The sequence below is a fragment of the Teleopsis dalmanni genome, chromosome X, assembly GCF_002237135.1.
Source record: "Teleopsis dalmanni isolate 2A chromosome X, ASM223713v2, whole genome shotgun sequence".
NCBI lineage: Eukaryota > Metazoa > Arthropoda > Insecta > Diptera > Diopsidae > Teleopsis > Teleopsis dalmanni.
The window spans coordinates 58,981,818-58,999,618 of NC_051848.1; the positions used below are offsets into that span (position 1 = coordinate 58,981,818).

The following is a 17,801-nucleotide window of genomic DNA, read 5'->3' on the forward strand; positions in this document are numbered from 1 at the left end:
TAATATACTATAAATAATTTTTTTTAATCAAAAATATATTAATTTTTATAAATTTATTTATTAATATATATATATATATACTTATTATTTTTTTTATTGTTTTTAATTTAAACTATACTAAGTAAGATCAATAGATATCTATATTAATATAAATATTTAATTAATTTATAGATATATATTAATTTTGAATCAAAAATTTGGGGATGTATAAATCGGTAAGGATCTCCTATTTTTTAATATTTATATATTTATCTAATGTTCCATTAAAAAATAATGCCAAATATATAAATATTTAATTAATTAATATATATATATATCAAACAATTATAATATTAACCCTATTAAATTAAATTATTTATATTAAATTCCACCCTTATATATTTATATATATAGTATATTTAATAATTATGTAATATTTAATATTTTAAATTATGAAATTTATAATTATATATAAATAAATCTATTTATATAAATATATTAATTTAATATATAGTTATATATATAGGAAAAATAAAATTATCTGTTAAATATTTTTATTTTTAAAAAATAAAAATTGAAATTAAAATAAAATTACATATAAATAATATTTATTAAGTATAAAAAAATAAAAAATTTAAAAATACATATTAATTTTTAAATAATAATTAATTTTCCATTTAAAATTTAAATAAAAAAATTTTAAATATTAATTAATATACTATAAATAATTTTTTTTAATCAAAAATATATTAATTTTTATAAATTTATTTATTAATATATATATACTTATTATTTTTTTTATTGTTTTTAATTTAAACTATACTAGGTTAGATCAATAAATATCTATATTAATATAAATATTTAATTAATTTATAGATATATATTAATTTTGAATCAAAAATTTGGGGATGTATAAATCGGTAAGGATCTCCTATTTTTTAATATTTATATATTTATCTAATGTTCCATTAAAAAACATTGCCAAATATATAAATATTTAATTAATTAATATATATATATCAAACAATTATAATATTAACCCTATTAAATTAAATTATTTATATTAAATTCCACCCTTATATATTTATATATATAGTATATTTAATAATTATGTAATATTTAATATTTTAAATTATGAAATTTATAATTATATATAAATAAATCTATTTATATAAATATATTAATTTAATATATAGTTATATATATAGGAAAAATAAAATTATCTGTAAATATTTTTATTTTTAAAAAATAAAAATTGAAATTAAAATAAAATTACATATAAATAATATTTATTAAGTATAAAAAAATAAAAAATTTAAAAATACATATTAATTTTTAAATAATAATTAATTTTCCATTTAAAATTTAAATAAAAAAATTTTAAATATTAATTAATATACTATAAATAATTTTTTTTAATCAAAAATATATTAATTTTTATAAATTTATTTATTAATATATATATATATATACTTATTATTTTTTTTATTGTTTTTAATTTAAACTATACTAAGTTAGATCTAATAAATATCTATATTAATATAAATATTTAATTAATTAATAGATATATATTAATTTTGAATAAAAAATTTAGGAATGTATAAATCGGTAAGGATCTCCTATTTTTTAATATTTATATATTTATCTAATGTTCCATTAAAAAATATTGCCAAATATATAAATATTTAATTAATTAATATATATATATCAAACAATTATTATATTAACCCTATTAAATTAAATCATTTATATTAAATTCCACCCTTACATATTTATATATATAGTATATTTAATAATTATGTAATATTTAATATTTTAAATTATGAAATTTATAATTATATATAAATAAATCTATCTATATAAATATATTAATTTAATATATAATTATATATATAGGAAAAATAAAATTATCCATAAATATTTTTATTTTTAAAAAATAAAAATATATATGAAACTTCACTAATTTAACATATTTTAATTTTCCATTCGCATCTTACTAGAACTTTTATTTGGTATTTGTCAAACAAGCATACTGTACGCCTGTGTATGAAAGAAGTTTCTAAAATTTCCCATTTCTTTACAACCTTTTTTTAGAACACTTTCTTTTTCTTCGAAGTTCTGTGCAATGAATAACATTAGTGCCAAACTCTCTAATACTCTGGTACAAGTACTAGTACCCAGCAAAAACTGCAACAAAAACACAAACACTGAAACTAATTCAGTCTTGTTAGCACACATATACGACTTCATACCGTACAGAACGTGTATGTTAATAAGGATGGTTTCTATGGAAGGATTGCCATTATTAGAGAAAGCAACAGCACCACTTTTCCTTGTGCATTTCGTCTCAGCTGCAGTGTACAAAAGTATTTCTCACTCTTATAATGATTATTCTCCTGGCAATTCCTGCCTGGCATGCCGTATTCCGTATTCCGTATTCCGTATTCTGAATTTTGCCAACATATGGAATTGTGGAAAAGTTCAAAATTTATTTGAGGTTTACACAATTCAGAATTCTTCTGCTTGTTGTCTTCTGGCTGCAAGTTTTCTTTCAACATATTTGCTATTTTAGTTTCATGGACCTTTATTGTTTTTATCCATTTGATGTTATTTACTTTATTGCCCTGAATGTTGTCTTTCTTATATGTTTTTTTTTTGGTATATTTCTGTATACTTTTGCTATTTGTTTCATTATATTCAATATATTTAAGTTGGAGAACTGCTCTCTTCTGTTTTCGTTTTTATTAAAGTTTTTGGCTGGTTGCTTGTGACTGTCATTTAGTTTTGTGGCCCCAATAGATTGACAGATAAATTTTATATCTCCACAGGTAGTTCATGCGGCTGGTCAGCACACATGACATAGACATTTACATGTTCAGTTATAGACACTGTAACTTACATGAAGACAGCTGCAAACACACAAATCAAACACTAATAGGGACTTTAACATAAAAGGTTCAATTCAAATTCACATATCCAAACGTCAATCAATTCGTACAGCAAGTTCGGATTGAAGCCATAGATTTTAATGGAATTGTTAATTTTAACGAAAACGAAAACACTTTATACCATATAACTATAAGTGTATATATGTATATATATGTATGTATATATATATATATACATCTATATGTGTATATATATATCATATATGTACATTCTACAAACATCTATAGATTTATATGCATTAATAAACATTTGAGCTGATTAGTTTGTGCTCGTTGGTAAAGTTGGTAAGGTTGGCAAAGTAAACCGAATTGTTAAAAATGCAAATCGATTTGGGAAATTGTCAATTTAACCGTAAATATCTCATTGTGAAGGTATCAAAGCAAACTGAATTGTTTAAATGCAGTGGTGCAAAATATCGTGTACTCACCAATATAATTTATAATTGGGTATTTGTAGTTCATATACATGCAAATGATTAAGTTTCATATAAATATTTAGTTAAGATTTGGTTAGAAAATGTATGTATCAATGTTTAATTGACAAGAATTCTCATTTAATCATACATGACAATATGTATTCACATATATCATAACGAGTTTTGTCAAATTTTGACACATTACAAAATTGTAGATATTCATCTGTAGGTATTAAATTTCAATCCAATTAAAAAAATTATTTGGAATACAAATTATTAGTGCAATTAATTCTAATGAGCTATCAAAATTCTAAGAGAAATAGTATACATTATAAATATATATATGAGATACTACAAAGCTTAATGCTTTAATGCTTTAATGCTTTCTATATATGAAATATTGAAAATGTTAACTTAATTACATCAAATTAATTTACAGTCTTATAATAATGTAATATAAGACACTTTGTGTCTTATAATACACACTCAACCTATTGCAGATAGAAATAAACCAAAACAGGAGGTAAAATTTTTGGGTATAATCTTTGAACAAAAACTACTTGAAAATCCCATATCCAAGAAATGACAAAAATGGTTACCAAAGCCTTTATGACATGCAGTTCCATCATAGCTAAGAATTAATCACCTACGGATCAATAGTCTGTGAGAACTGTACAAAACAGCAGAACGTTATCTGCACAATCAACAAGCTGCAAAGGTTAGCGTGTTTAAGTGTAACGGGAGCAATGCAAACATGTCCTACGTCGTCAATTGAAGTATTACTAGAACTCACACCTCTTCATATCCATGTATAATTACAGGCGAAGAGTGTTGCTCAAAGAGTAATTACAAACAAGATAACGATTCATAGGCTTAATAGTGAGAAACTTGATAGTCTTGCTAAACAAATCCCAAAAACTAAAGTGCTAACAGGCAGAATGTTTGTAAAGTAAAAGTTTACAAAAAACTTCAAAACTAAACCTGGTAACAAAAAGCATTGGGAAGGCTTGTCTAAAATCCAAATAATAAGGGAAAACATGATAACATGGTATACACACAGCTTTCTCACCAGTGAAGGAACTGGAGCTGGTGTATATGGACTAGCCAAAAGAAGCACTGGAAACACTGGGAAGAAACGTAACCATCTTTCAAGTGAAAATATACGCTATAGACAGATGCGCCATCTTCAACCTTGAACACAACTACCGGAACCGTAAAATTGCAATACAAACTGACAGCCAGACAGCTAAAATGGCTCTTACATCCTATCACGTGACATCCCAACTAGTATGGGAGTGCATTGATAAGCTGAATATACTGAGCGGGAACAATTAAGGTACCTTCAAAGCAATAAAATGGCAGATAAATTCGTAAGTAAGCTTTAATAATGATAAGCCCAGAATCTTTCTGCGGTGTAGACAAAGGAACACCATCCATTCTTTTGAACGGCGCAGAGAAGAAAGAAAAACAACTATATTGGGAAAATCTACCTAGACTATCACATTCTAAAATGCTTTTAGAGACTTACAAGTTAAAATGCTTCAAGGATTACATAGAACACACAAGGAATAACCTAAGAAGTATTACGTTAGAAATTCAATTCAAATCAGAATGCAGATACCGGAGAGAAGAGAAGAGAAACCGCATATCATGTACTAGGAAACTATCCAGCAGTGACGCACAAGCGAAAGAAACACCTAGTAGGGTATTTATGGAACATAGGGATTCATGAGTAGAGAAGATATGCCATACACAGTCTTTGATTAAAGAAAAGACTTGGAGAAACAGCTTAATCTGACTAAGGGGCACAATAGATCTTTCAGCTCGCAGTATACTATCTCCCTCTTTTCATAATAATAATAATTATGCTCTTTATGCGGAAAAGATGTCTTCGGAATCTTTAATACGTTGTAACACAATTTTTAATACAGAAATAATCTGAACTTCGGCTACATGAAAAACAGAGTACAGAGATTGTTTTATAAGAGACAATAAGACAACAACCGCAGAGGATGCATTTAACATGACTAGAACAGGCCAAAAAATTCTTATAATTGAGAACACTTACTTATTAATATTGCCTGTAATTCTCGCTCCAGTATTCAGCTCCAAATGAATAATAAGATCGAGCGATTAAGTATAAAGTAACGAAAATCTATTTAAAAGTAGAGGCAATATTTGGTCGTGTCAAGCACTTCAAGTTTGTTAAAGGTGTAAGGTAGACAAAAATGTTCCACCAGGTAACCTATTACCTGAACAGTTGCTTCATTTCATAAAACTAAAAATAATTTCTGACTTAGGCTACGTAATGTCATTATAGCTGCTTTCTTTTGTCAATGTAATGAAATACTCACAACACACAGATTCTTTAAACTCTTCTTAAGTATTGTAGACCCATATTCCAAATTAATGAAAACTGGAAAATTTAGATCACTATACCCACATCATCTTTATTAAACCAAGCTTAATAATTTAAAAGTGCTATAGTTTAAAAATCCTGAGCACATACAAGCACGTATTGAATTAAAGCTCAACGCTTCAAAAAAAAATCTGCATCGACATACAACGCAGTGAAAAAATCACTCAAAATAATCAATTTTATCAGAATCTGTCGTCAAATCGACATCAAATCGAAGCACCCCTGAAACTGTAATTCTGCTCGTATTTCTTTGTTTGTAATACATATATCCATAGTCAATACAATTATTGATACATATTCGACAAGCATGCGGGGTTATATCAAAATTAGTTAGAAATAAAAATAAAAATAAAAATTTTTCTTAACTCATCAAATATCAACTCAGTTACTACATTCGTTTCCATAATTAGACTGCCAAAGTACATTGTCAATTGGATTATCTTCTGCATAGCGCATATTATTGAACTTTATAATGCCAAAACGCTCAAAACTCGGTGAGTAAATGAATTTTTCAATACTATATATTATGTACAGTTAATGGCTTCTAAATATATATTTGTAGACTGGTATTATATGTAAACATTTTTTAATTGCAAACTGGGGTGATTTGAAAGTTTTGCATATATATTCTTCCTTTTTCGATTTTACAAGTTTATTTAAAAACAAACTTACTTTTATTTCAGCAATAAAGAGTAAATGCACCACTAAAGGTGGTCCATGTAGCGCAACTTTCCCTGATCAAAAGTCCAAGAGCTTTCTACCGGGACTCATCAATTCTGCCGAACGCCGTCATTTTCTTCATGACATGGTGAAAACCTTCCCCAAGGCGATTCAAAATCGCATCACTGTTTTGAAGAATGCTCAAATTGATCAAAGTGCAATAGACTCTGAATTCTACAAGGAAATTAATGACTTAGAGGTAAAGCACGCTGCCAAGTGTCAACAGTTTTATAATAAGAGATTTGAAATAATTTCTGGTAAGATTGATCCACCAAAGCAAGAGGTAAAATGGAAAGTAGCCGCAGATGATGAAAATAAAAAGAATAATTATAACTTTGAGGAACAGTTGAAGGAATACAAAAAATTGTCTGGTGATGCTATCGGCATACCCAATTTTTGGCTAACAGTAATGCGCAATGTGAGTGCGCTTGCTCATTTAATAGAGGAATATGACGAGCCACTCCTTAGAAAACTAATTGATATAAGAGAAAAGTGCAATGAAACAAATGGTTTTACTCTTGAATTCCATTTTGAAAAAAATGATTACTTTACTAATGAGGTTCTCACTAAAAAATACAATTTGACTTTTGACCCTGACGAAAAAATGCCATTTCATCATAGTGGGCCTCGTATTTGCAATAGTCAAGGTTGCGTGATTAATTGGAGGAAAGACATGAATCTAACGTTAGAAACAGTTAAGGGAATCTCTAGAGATGATACAAATGAAATTGTTTCTATGACTGTTCCACGCCCGTCTTTTTTTAAGTTTTTTAATCCAGCGGAATCTATAAAAAATGACATGGGAGCGTCCCTAATAATTGATCATAATTTTGGGCTTTTATTTCACTCACGTGTTATACCTAAAGCTGTTTTGTACTTCACCGGTGAAATGCCTGAATTTGATCCGCATTCAAGTGATGAAGATGAGTTGGAAAATGAAGACTTAGATAATTCTGATGATTGGGACAAATGTGATAAGTTAGCTAACTCAAATGTTTCCCATGATTCCGATAATTCCGATAATTTAAATGAAGAGGGCGCTTCTAAGGCTGCATCTCCTACTGTTGTCGATGGTGCAGATGTTGTTGGTGACTCGACTCATTAGTGGACCATAAATGTAATTCGGAGTGACATTTGCTAAACATTTAATTAACATATAACTCAAGTACTTAATTCTATTAATTTGCATTTGCAAATTTCAATAAAATTCGAGTGCATCTATCTTGCGTTTTATTTTTTTTATAAAAAAATATGTATTAATAAATGAATATAAATTAAATGAATAACATTACTGAGTATCTACGTACTAAAATTGTACATTTGTTGATGAAATGTAACGTTATATATAGAAGATGTGACTTATAAGTGTCAAAACGTTTATAGTGAAAACCTTTAAAGCATATTGCAATATATTTTCCTGTTCGGAATGATAAAATTGTGTTAAAAAGTGTGGTGTATATTCAGTATTTTGCTAGAAATATTATCCACAAAGTCGCTACAAGGCCATAAGATTAAAACTGAAACGAATTTTGTGAATTCATTTACACCTTAACCAGTTCACATTTGTGTGGTATTATGTGTGTTACTTTAGAATAATAAAAAGACTTCTATAATCTACAATGACGATAATCCCTGCGACTTGAAAGACTACTTTTCTAGAGAAGCTGCCAATATTATGCAATGTAACAACCATATAAGTACCAAGGAAGTATTCTCTCTCTTGTGTATACAATAAGGTCACAATAAGTACACACATTCTTGAAACACTAACCTAGCCATACAAGTGCGAATTCTAAGTTATCGAAAAATGACACACTAGGTACCCAAAATCGAGAAAACTTAGCGCAAAGTGCTCACATGATTCCTATTCAATCGATTCATGGTTTAATTAGACTGCGCACATATAAGAACTTATTGATTTACAGCTTAATATCATAAGAATGAAGCTATATCGACATAAATTGCAGACCGCACCATATGGTCATAAGTCCTCCCAGAAATTGTAATCATACTGGATCTTATCGCTTCTTATACATATATCAATAGTTAGTATAATTTTTGATGCATATTTGACAAGCATGCGAGATTGTGTCAAAATTAGTTAGAAATGAAAATAAAAATTTTTCTTCAGTTGTCGATACCAAATTAACAACTAACATACATTCGTCTTCATAATTCTACCGCTGTAATACACCTGAGTACACATCACCTGAGTTTCTTTCTTTACGGCGGATATTGTGAATTTTATCATGGCAGATTCCTCAAACTCAAATATGGGTGAGTAAATATTTTTTTCAATGTTGTGTGATGAGAGATAGAGAGATGTGAGTATTTGTGAGGTTATATATAAAGGGCGGCGTTAAGGTACATTTGAACTTTTGTGATACTAGCGGATTATCTGGTTAGTGTACCATAAATATGATTGAATTTACTAAAAATCTTCAAAAAATTTATATTTTACATTTATTTGATTAGTTTTAAAAATTTTTGCTAATCCCGGTTTTATGTGTTATGAAATATTTTATTATAGTAAAAAGTGTATATTTTTTTAGTCGCGAAATTGGTTTCTTTAAGAGTCATGCATTTATATTCTTCTTATGATTTGATTTCGTATTAAAAAATAAATTTCTTTTTATTTCAGACAATGTGGTCAAATCATCCACTGAAAGTGGTTCAAGTAGTGAAGCATCCACTTTCACTGATGAAAAGGCTGATAAAAAGGTCAAAAAGTTTCAACCCGCTCTATTAGACGCTGCTAAACGTCGTCATTTTCTTCATGAGATGGTGAAAAGCTTCCCGCAATCAATAAAAGACCGTATAACAGTTTTGAAGAATATTCAGTTAGAACAAATTGCGATTGATTCTGAATTCTACAAGGAACTTATTAACTTAGATATTAAGTACGCTGCTAAATATAAGAAGTTTTACGATCAGAGATGTAAAATAATTTCTGGTAAGTTTGATCCACCAAAGCAAGTGGCCAACTGGAAGGGAGCCGTATTTGTTGAAAATGCAAAAGGCGACTATAAATTTGATGATGTTTTGAAGGAATACAAGAAAATATCAAATAACACTATCGGCATACCCTTTTTTTGGCTCACTGTGTTGCGCAATGTGGATGTGATTGGCCACTTGATACAGAAACATGATGAACCACTCTTAAGGAAACTGACTGATATTAAAGAAAAATATAATAACGCAAACTCTTTTACTATTGAATTTCATTTTGAGAACAACGATTACTTCACGAATAAGGTTCTCACAAAAAAATACACTTGGAGTTTTAAGCCTGATAAAAATATGTCATTACAATATGGAGGGCCTCTTATATGTAAAAGTGAAGGATGTTGCATTAATTGGAAAAAAGATATGGATATAACATTAGAAACAGTGAAGAATACTTCTATAGATGACACCAATGAAATGGTATTTAAAAATATTCCACGCCTTTCTTTTTTCCATTTTTTCAAGTCACCGTTTGTACAAGAATCAGAATCCATTGATAATGATATGAAGGAGATCTTAAATATGGATTATGATTTAGGCCTAATGCTTCGTTCACGTATCATACCTAGAGCTGTTTTATATTTCACCGGTGAACTGTCTGAATTTAATCGATCGTCAGATTATAAAGATCAGTCAGAAAATGATGACTCAGATGATTGGGATGATTCAAATGAATCACATAGTTCAAATGAAGAGGACGCTGCTGGAAGTGCATCTGCTACTACTTTCGGTGGTGTTTGATTTGGTGAAACCCATTTTTATTTTATTAAACATCTTTTGTTTCAATAATATTTTCAATAGAATAAAGAGCATTTATAATGTTTGTTTTTTTTTCAAGAAGACGTGTATTGAGTAAATGAATATCATTGCTGCAAGCAATAATAATGCAAGTATAACTATATATAAATATATTTAAATTGGATGAAATTAAAGTGTTTTTTATTCGGATATATCGACAGAGAAATTTTAAAATTTTAATCCTCTGTGGACTCGGTTAAGTGCATCGATCACATAATTGTGCAAAGACGTACTGCTGAGGCAGTAGCCTTACTAGTAATTTTTGGTGAAAATTATCTGTGTATCATGCACCATTTTTCTTCTCCGTTGCTTTTCTTCAACAAAAACACAAATTTTTTCATTATTTTCTAGTTTGCGAAAAGCTAACACAATCGATATTTTATGGAACATAGGCAGTGAACGTATGAAGAGTTGTTGTTATTTTGAACATGATGAAATAATGTAAGTATCTAAAGTCTTTTAAAATTATATTAAGAAGAACACAGCATTTTCAGTGTTTATTAGTACTCCTTTACTATACTGAAAAGGTCAGTTTCTGTTTTTGAGTGGCAGCTTATTTGTCACTGTATTAACCCATTTCATTTTACGAGTATTTTTATTTAAATTGATTTAAAATTGTTAACGTCCATGCAAATTTATTTTTTCTTCAAGGCGTAAATGCTATTTCCTCGCCCTCAATTCACACTTTCCGTACTATTTGAAATATCAATATTTCACTTACACTAATTGCAAAAGTACACAACGCAAAACGGATCAAATTAATTATTCGATAGAATTTTCCTTATCGTAGCCAAAGGGCAGAACACTGTTAACTCCAATGTTAATTCGACAAAAACAACGAGGAAAACCTATAAAAAAAATGCGCGGAAAATATATAATGAAAATGAGCTGAAGAGCGGCAAAAAGGAATTAACTTTAACTTGCCAATTTTCCCAACAATGTTGCTACATTAGAGGATGCCATTGAATATGTCTAAATGACTGAGTGACTGACATTTACGGACAACAACATTGCCAGACTTGTAGGATTGTAGCCATGGATGCACATTAGTCAATCACATAAGCAAACTGACATATTGTAGGGAATATTTGTATTATAAGCTGATGTGTATGTGTGTGTGAATTTATAAGTATTTATATGGAAAAGTAAGTTTGCAATTATACTAAAAACCCCCGAAATATAAGCGCATAACATACTTACGTGCATATATAATATAAACACCTATTATGTTATAAACACGCAAAGTAACCCAACAAGAAATTTTCTTCGAAGCTCCTTTCTACACCGGTTTCTCTAAAGAACCCTAAGTTATAACACACATATGATTTAATGACTATATTCTTATATAAATAAATAAATTCTAACCACAATTAATACTTGCTAGTGAAAATATTGGTCCCACCGGCCTAGAGAAGCTAGATTTTTACAGTCTTATTTTTATGGCATAAAACAATTTAAGTGCTGTCTTTTTCATACGAGCCAGTCTCATAAAATTTGTATATATCGTTGTTTCATTTATTCCAATATTCCTAATAAGAATAATAAATATTCTTAATAAATAAATAAAGTCTTGATGAATATTCTTGATAATTTAATTATTTATAAATAAATAATAAATTAAAATTTATTCAATTTTTTCTAAACATACTTTATAATCTGGATTTCCCAAAAATAAAAAAAAATACATGCGATTATCCATGATTATTATCAACAGTTCTGTAGCATTCATAATTTATATAAAATGTAGACAGCAACACATGAGCCCGATTCCTTTCTCCGGAATCTGTGAAGGTTGTTTGGCAATATTTGTTACGGACTTGATCAGTCAGCACTTGGTTTTAAAACATCTTTAACTTTTTATTGACAATTTTTATAAAAGTTGTAACAATCACAGTTTTATCATTGTCTTAATTCCATACAGTTTGGATTAAGAACATAGCAACCTCTATTTGAATCCAAAACAGCTCCAGTACTATGCTGATATGCTCAACATCAATTAAGTAGTTTGTGTCGGAGTTACTGTATCCAAGACCAACATTTCGTTGACACTAAGTCCACATCATAGTCTCTTTTAGTCCACTGAGATCTGCTCTCAGATCATCTTTATTAACGAGTACTCCAGTAGCAAGTAAATTTGAGGTAAGTGAGTTGAGTACTATACTCTGCATAAGTCATGCCGCGTACAAAGAATTTTCCTTATTTAATGATTAAAAATTATAACAAATAAAAAATTAATAAAATGATAATAAAATGTTAATGAGTACAACATAAAACAATTTTAATTAATAATTTTTTTTATCAAAAATTTAGGATATAAGCTTGTGTAACTTACAAAATTTAAAATAGACCCGCATGAATCGAGGAATATTACTTATAAAAATATATTTTTAACAACAACAATAAAAAAGTTTTGACCGATTAGCCTATAAAAAAATAAACACTTATATAAAAATATATATATTAATTTACAATTATTACATTATGAATTTTTAATAAGGTGAGCATTTGATTAAATTACTCAAATTATTTCAAACACACCCCACCCTCAACCCGAAATAATTTTTTGACTTGGAGTCAGGCGTAAAACCATCAGAAACCTTTAAAAATACTAAAAATGCTTAGAGAAAGAAGTTCATGCAAAAGACGAAGAACCTGTATAAAGTAAAGATCCTCTGGCGTGTTAGATCGAAGTTAAAGATACTCTGGAGAGTAGAAAGTACTTTTTATCACTTCCTTACATTAGTTATCAGTGTCATAAGAATCATTAAAAGGAAGATTCAATCTTCAACCTGATCGGACAGTGTACGATTTTTTCAAAAAGTTTATTTTTTGTGGTTTTATGAAAAACTGATTTGTTAGTTTTCCATGATTTTTCCCAAACGAAACCAATAGCCAAATTTACTATTGCTATTTATAAAAAGTTATCTGTCTTACAAATATCCGCTCCAAATTCATTGGCGAACTCATACTATAGTCTTAAAATGTGAAAGTCGGGATTAACAACATTACCTCACACTTTTTGAATTTCGTAGGTGTAACAAAATCATGCGATAAAATTTTGGTACAATGATTTCAAGACAAGAGTGCTTCGATCAAATTATTTTCACATTTGACGATGAAGCTAAATCCGTTGCCGCTGTAAAATGGTGATAAAATGATTTTAATCGTGGTCGCAGTTCGGTCACAGACGAAATTCGTAAAGTCCGTTGTTGTTACAAAAACCATTGATCTTGTGTAAAAATTGCTAATGCAAGATCGTCATGCGATATACTGTAATAGAACCCTAAGCATTAGATCCTCTAGCATATCAGCATATATAAAATATTGCAGAGAAAAGTTTGTTCTCGTTGGACCCCTTTATTCCATATCAATTGATAAAATTTCAAAAATATTCTTGTGTCAATTGGTGCACCATACACAGGAAGTATAATGGAGATGCGGTACTTCAAAAGACGTATACGAGTATAAGATTGTAACAAATGACGGTGACGGTGAGACGTAAACAGCAGTCGACTGTACAACAAAAGTTGTTCGCACTCGAAGCACTTTGAAACAAATAATCGAAGTGCTTGTTTTTTCGGGAAAATTGGTCTTGTGGCAGCTATATAGACACCAATACCGGAATGTAAAACAATCAATTCTGAATGGTATGTAATTATTTGTTACAAACAACCGAATGTCTTCAATTAAATACGGAATCATTAATTAAATACGAAACACGCACCGTTGGATCATATTCCATCTCCATCAAGGCAATGCGAGTGCACATATATACATCTCGCCAGAAATCGAATTGATGAGCCATCCGCTGTACAGTCCAGATTTGACACCCAATGACTTCTTGTTGTTCCAAAACTTCAAGAATGAATTGTGTGTACAACAATTTTTCCGAGCGGAAGCAACAACAAAGCCGTTATTGCATTTAAAAACCATGTTTTAGAGGTGTCTGAAGAAGATTGCAAAAAATGCTCTTACAAATCGTTCCAATATATGCAAAAGTGTGCGAGTATTAATCATAAAGGACAAAACTTAGAAAAACAATAAAGCAATTTTCAACGACTGGTTAATATTTCTTGATTATTAAGCTCAAAATGGTGACCCTCGTATAGTCGGAATTTCGTCTTTATATTAGCAATAACATGCAATGGCAGAATAACTGCTATTAAATAAAAAAAAAATTAACTAATGATGTTTTTTTACCAAACTTAGTATTCATAGTTATCAAAGTTTTCAAATATAGAAAACTCATCCGCAGTTAAATCAAGAAATTTTACAAAACTCATTGTAGCTCTAACTTTTTCAAATATTTTCACATGAAATAAATGCATTGCATTTGCCTCGTGATATCAGCGCCATTGGAAACGCATTTATGTCATTATACAAGAGTAGGTAAGCAAATACTAATGCTTACCGGGTCATCAGACAAAGCCGCACTCACTCACCGACAAAGCAAACAGCTACTCCAATCAGCCATAGCCAAAACCACAGAGTGAAATTCACAATAAACATATCAATCTTAATTAAGATTTTACTTTTTAGTTAAACTCCGAAGAACTATGTGTATTCCTAAAAGTGGGTGTGGTTGAGTTTGGTTCGTTTGTGGGTGCTTTACTAGCTATGCTATGTAGGTATAAATATGCGAGTTAGCATAAGCAGAAAGCAACTGCGATATACATTTTGGGTAGCAGTGAGCATGGAGCAGGGTCGGAAATGGCAGCATTGTAATGTCAATAACTGTAGTAATGGCAGTTCTGGCTGCAGTGGTTGTATTAAAATGGCCAAGTTAAGTAGTTGTGGCAGCGGTGAAGAGCATTTAACATTCGAAGCAACAAGAAGTGGAAAAGTTTATAAAATCGATTGTCGACCAATTGCCAGTGAAGTGATGTGTTATGTCGAAATTCCTACAACAATGAGTAAAATGTTATTTTGGTAATATTATTTACTTCATTTTATTTTACATCATTTATTTATTTATTCTTTTTTCAGTCAATTCCTTTGTTTTGTGTTGATATTGTACATGGATTGGCCAATGCATTAGCATTAAGGTTGTTTTGCCTGATTATCCTTTTAATCGTAGAAATTTGTTGTTAACAGTTTTGGTTGGAAGGGAAAACCACCTATTAATGTGCACCTACATCTTGGCATAGTTCGTCTTACTTGCCATTATTTATCTCTGTGACTTAAGTTATTTAGATAAATGCAAAATAAATTACTTTTCTCAACCTTGTAATATTTGTAGTAAGTTTTACTTGTGCTCAGTAACATAGAAATTTATTGCAAGAACTCAATCAAATTAAGAGTAATAAAAAAATAATAAAATGAAATTTATTACTTTCTTGATTTTAAGCGCTAGTACATTAAATCATCAAAAATTCGAACTGCTGTTAAAATAAATTTCAGAAGCTTCAGTCAAAACACAATAATTCTGTCTAATTCCAAAATGCTGAGATTTTATTTTTACCTGCAAATTAGCACCTAATTATAGTCCACTACTAGAAAGAAATAAACGGGGTACCAGCTCCCAACGGAGCGGAGCATTGCGACCATTGAACCTTTTATGCTGATCTTCTGTCCGTTACTAAATCTCATTTCAAAAACTGAATAAATGCATAAAAAAGTCACTATTATAGGACGGACATTTCATTGCTAAAATAACTAGCTAGTTACTTGACAAGACATTAAAACTTGTATATTCATCTCAACCAGAAAGGTCTGTCGAAAATGATAGAGCATAATTTCTGTTCTGCTAAAGCCGAGATATCGAACAACATTCCACGTGACTGCCTGGCTTTGCTATTAACCATTACAGAGATTCTGTAGTAGAAGTTATATTATCGTTGGAAATCAGAAACTCAGCAACGGGAAAATTTGGGCTTCACACAAAAGAACACCTACTGTTTTATTGAGTACAAATTATCTGCTGCTCTTTTATTATTATTAGTAAAAATAGTGATACATTATAACTAATCGCATATACTCTATAATTTTCTTTCTAGAAATAGTTTCTTTAATTAATCCTGACAATCCAATGCTATTACCATATATAAAAATATCTCTTTATTCAAGACCATAGGTTTTATTTTGAAAATTCAATGAAATTATCAAACAAAACAATAACTACTAGTTCGAGATTCAAGAATTCATTCCATATAGCATCATTTCTGTTACGCTAAAAAAAGCTATCAATCCGCCTTTTTTGTAACTGCCTGTTCTTCTGGGAGACAAGTTTTAATATTTGCATCCAAACCCGCCTTTTAAATCTAACCTACTTACTTATTCGGCCATTACAGATGTGAATCGTTCTTTTCCGCGTCGAGTAGCCTCCGCCAGCCAACCCGATTAATTGCTTGCTGTCCCCAGTTGGTAGTATCGAGCGCCTCCGCGTCGAATCTAACCTAACTTTATTTAATATATTGGTAGGTATATTAACTGTATTTACCCATTTACTTTCTTTCTGTTCGGCATATGCATGGCATCGCCTCACCACTTCAGCGTCATTCTTTTTTGACGATCTTGGCGAGCTGCGAGACTTCCCTTGAACTACCCCTTGAGTTTTTAATTACATGATAGCACAATGCGCTTGTAGGCCTTAAGGATCGCTGGTATAACCTAATCTAACTCATAGTATGTATTAAAATGAATAACTTCCTTTAAACTATTTCAAATTAGCTATTAGAAAAAATTTTTAGTTAATCATTTTACATATTCAATATGAAAAGTCAAAATGAAAAGCCAGAACTAGGGAGTTGTTTATGGTGAACAGAAGTGGCATCCGACTTGTCACAGGGTTTCTCACTGGGCACTGCGGAGTTAAAAAGCATCTATCGAACCTAGGTATTACTAGAGACGATAGTTACAGACTTTGTTGCGAAGAAGAGGAAACAGCAGAACACAATCTTTGTCACTGTGATAGTCTTGCCAGTCTCAGACTTCGGTACTTATCCACTGCATATCCACTTATAATGGAATTAGACAACATCTCTCCAAACTGCTACTCGTAATCCTCAAAAAAATCTAATCTAATCTAATCTACATATTCTGTAATTTTATATTTTAATATTTGTTTTTGTTTACAATTCAATTTATTTGTAATTTAAAACTTCCTTTGAAGGCGTTTAGAGCAGGCCCTAATTGAAACAGATTGTTAAAATAAGTAAAAGGATTTTTTGATTTTGTTAAGATTTTCTCAGAATATTGTAATTGATTTTTATGCTTTAATTATTTAAATCCCTTTAAGGAAATTTTTATATTTATTTTAATATCTTGTTTTGCAAATAGAAAAAAAAATACACAAAGAAATTAATTTATATTTTGAAGAAAGGATAAAAGCATCGAAATTAAAACAAAATGGTTTCCATTCAAATATGTCCAGGAAGCCAGAAGCAGAAGAAAAACATTCTGGAAACAATACCTAATTTAAGGAAAAGAGTGAGAAAAGGCAACTAAATTTAAAATTGCAATTTCACAAATAAGAAACGAACAAGAAATGAAAATAAAATTGACAATTCTGTGTTG

The 17,801-nt window shown here is 29.5% G+C and overlaps 3 protein-coding genes across 3 annotated transcripts in view; 2 read left to right on the plus strand and 1 right to left on the minus strand.

The window, feature by feature from the left end:
- LOC119688475 (nucleosome assembly protein 1-like 1) overlaps nt 1–2,537 on the minus strand; it is a 4,391-nt gene extending 1,854 nt beyond the window's left edge. Inside the window, exon 1 of the mRNA XM_038103151.1 lies at nt 2,357–2,537. Coding sequence (XP_037959079.1) covers nt 2,357–2,537 — 181 coding nt within the window. The remainder of the gene's footprint in view (nt 1–2,356) is intronic.
- Nucleotides 2,538–6,148: 3,611 nt separating this feature from the next.
- Nucleotides 6,149–7,642, plus strand: LOC119690003 (nucleosome assembly protein 1-like 4). The gene is made up of 2 exons (XM_038104969.1): nt 6,149–6,256; nt 6,446–7,642. Exons 1-2 carry the CDS (start codon nt 6,235–6,237, stop codon nt 7,585–7,587), a joined length of 1,164 nt encoding a protein of 387 aa, XP_037960897.1. The 5' UTR covers nt 6,149–6,234; the 3' UTR covers nt 7,588–7,642.
- Nucleotides 7,643–8,629: 987 nt separating this feature from the next.
- On the plus strand, nt 8,630–10,290 carry LOC119689704 (nucleosome assembly protein 1-like 1). Its single transcript, XM_038104593.1, has 2 exons — nt 8,630–8,759; nt 9,124–10,290. The coding sequence occupies exons 1-2, from the start codon at nt 8,732–8,734 to the stop codon at nt 10,227–10,229; spliced, it is 1,134 nt and encodes a 377-aa protein (XP_037960521.1). The 5' UTR covers nt 8,630–8,731; the 3' UTR covers nt 10,230–10,290.
- Nucleotides 10,291–17,801: the final 7,511 nt, after the last annotated feature.

Coding starts and splice junctions, on each gene's coding strand:
- LOC119690003 (XM_038104969.1), top strand. CDS start 6,235: ATGCCAAAACGCTCAAAACTCG. Junction 6,257..6,445: donor GCCAAAACGCTCAAAACTCG/GTGAGTAAATGA, acceptor CTTTTATTTCAG/CAATAAAGAGTAAATGCACC.
- LOC119689704 (XM_038104593.1), top strand. CDS start 8,732: ATGGCAGATTCCTCAAACTCAAATATGG. Junction 8,760..9,123: donor TTCCTCAAACTCAAATATGG/GTGAGTAAATAT, acceptor TTTTTATTTCAG/ACAATGTGGTCAAATCATCC.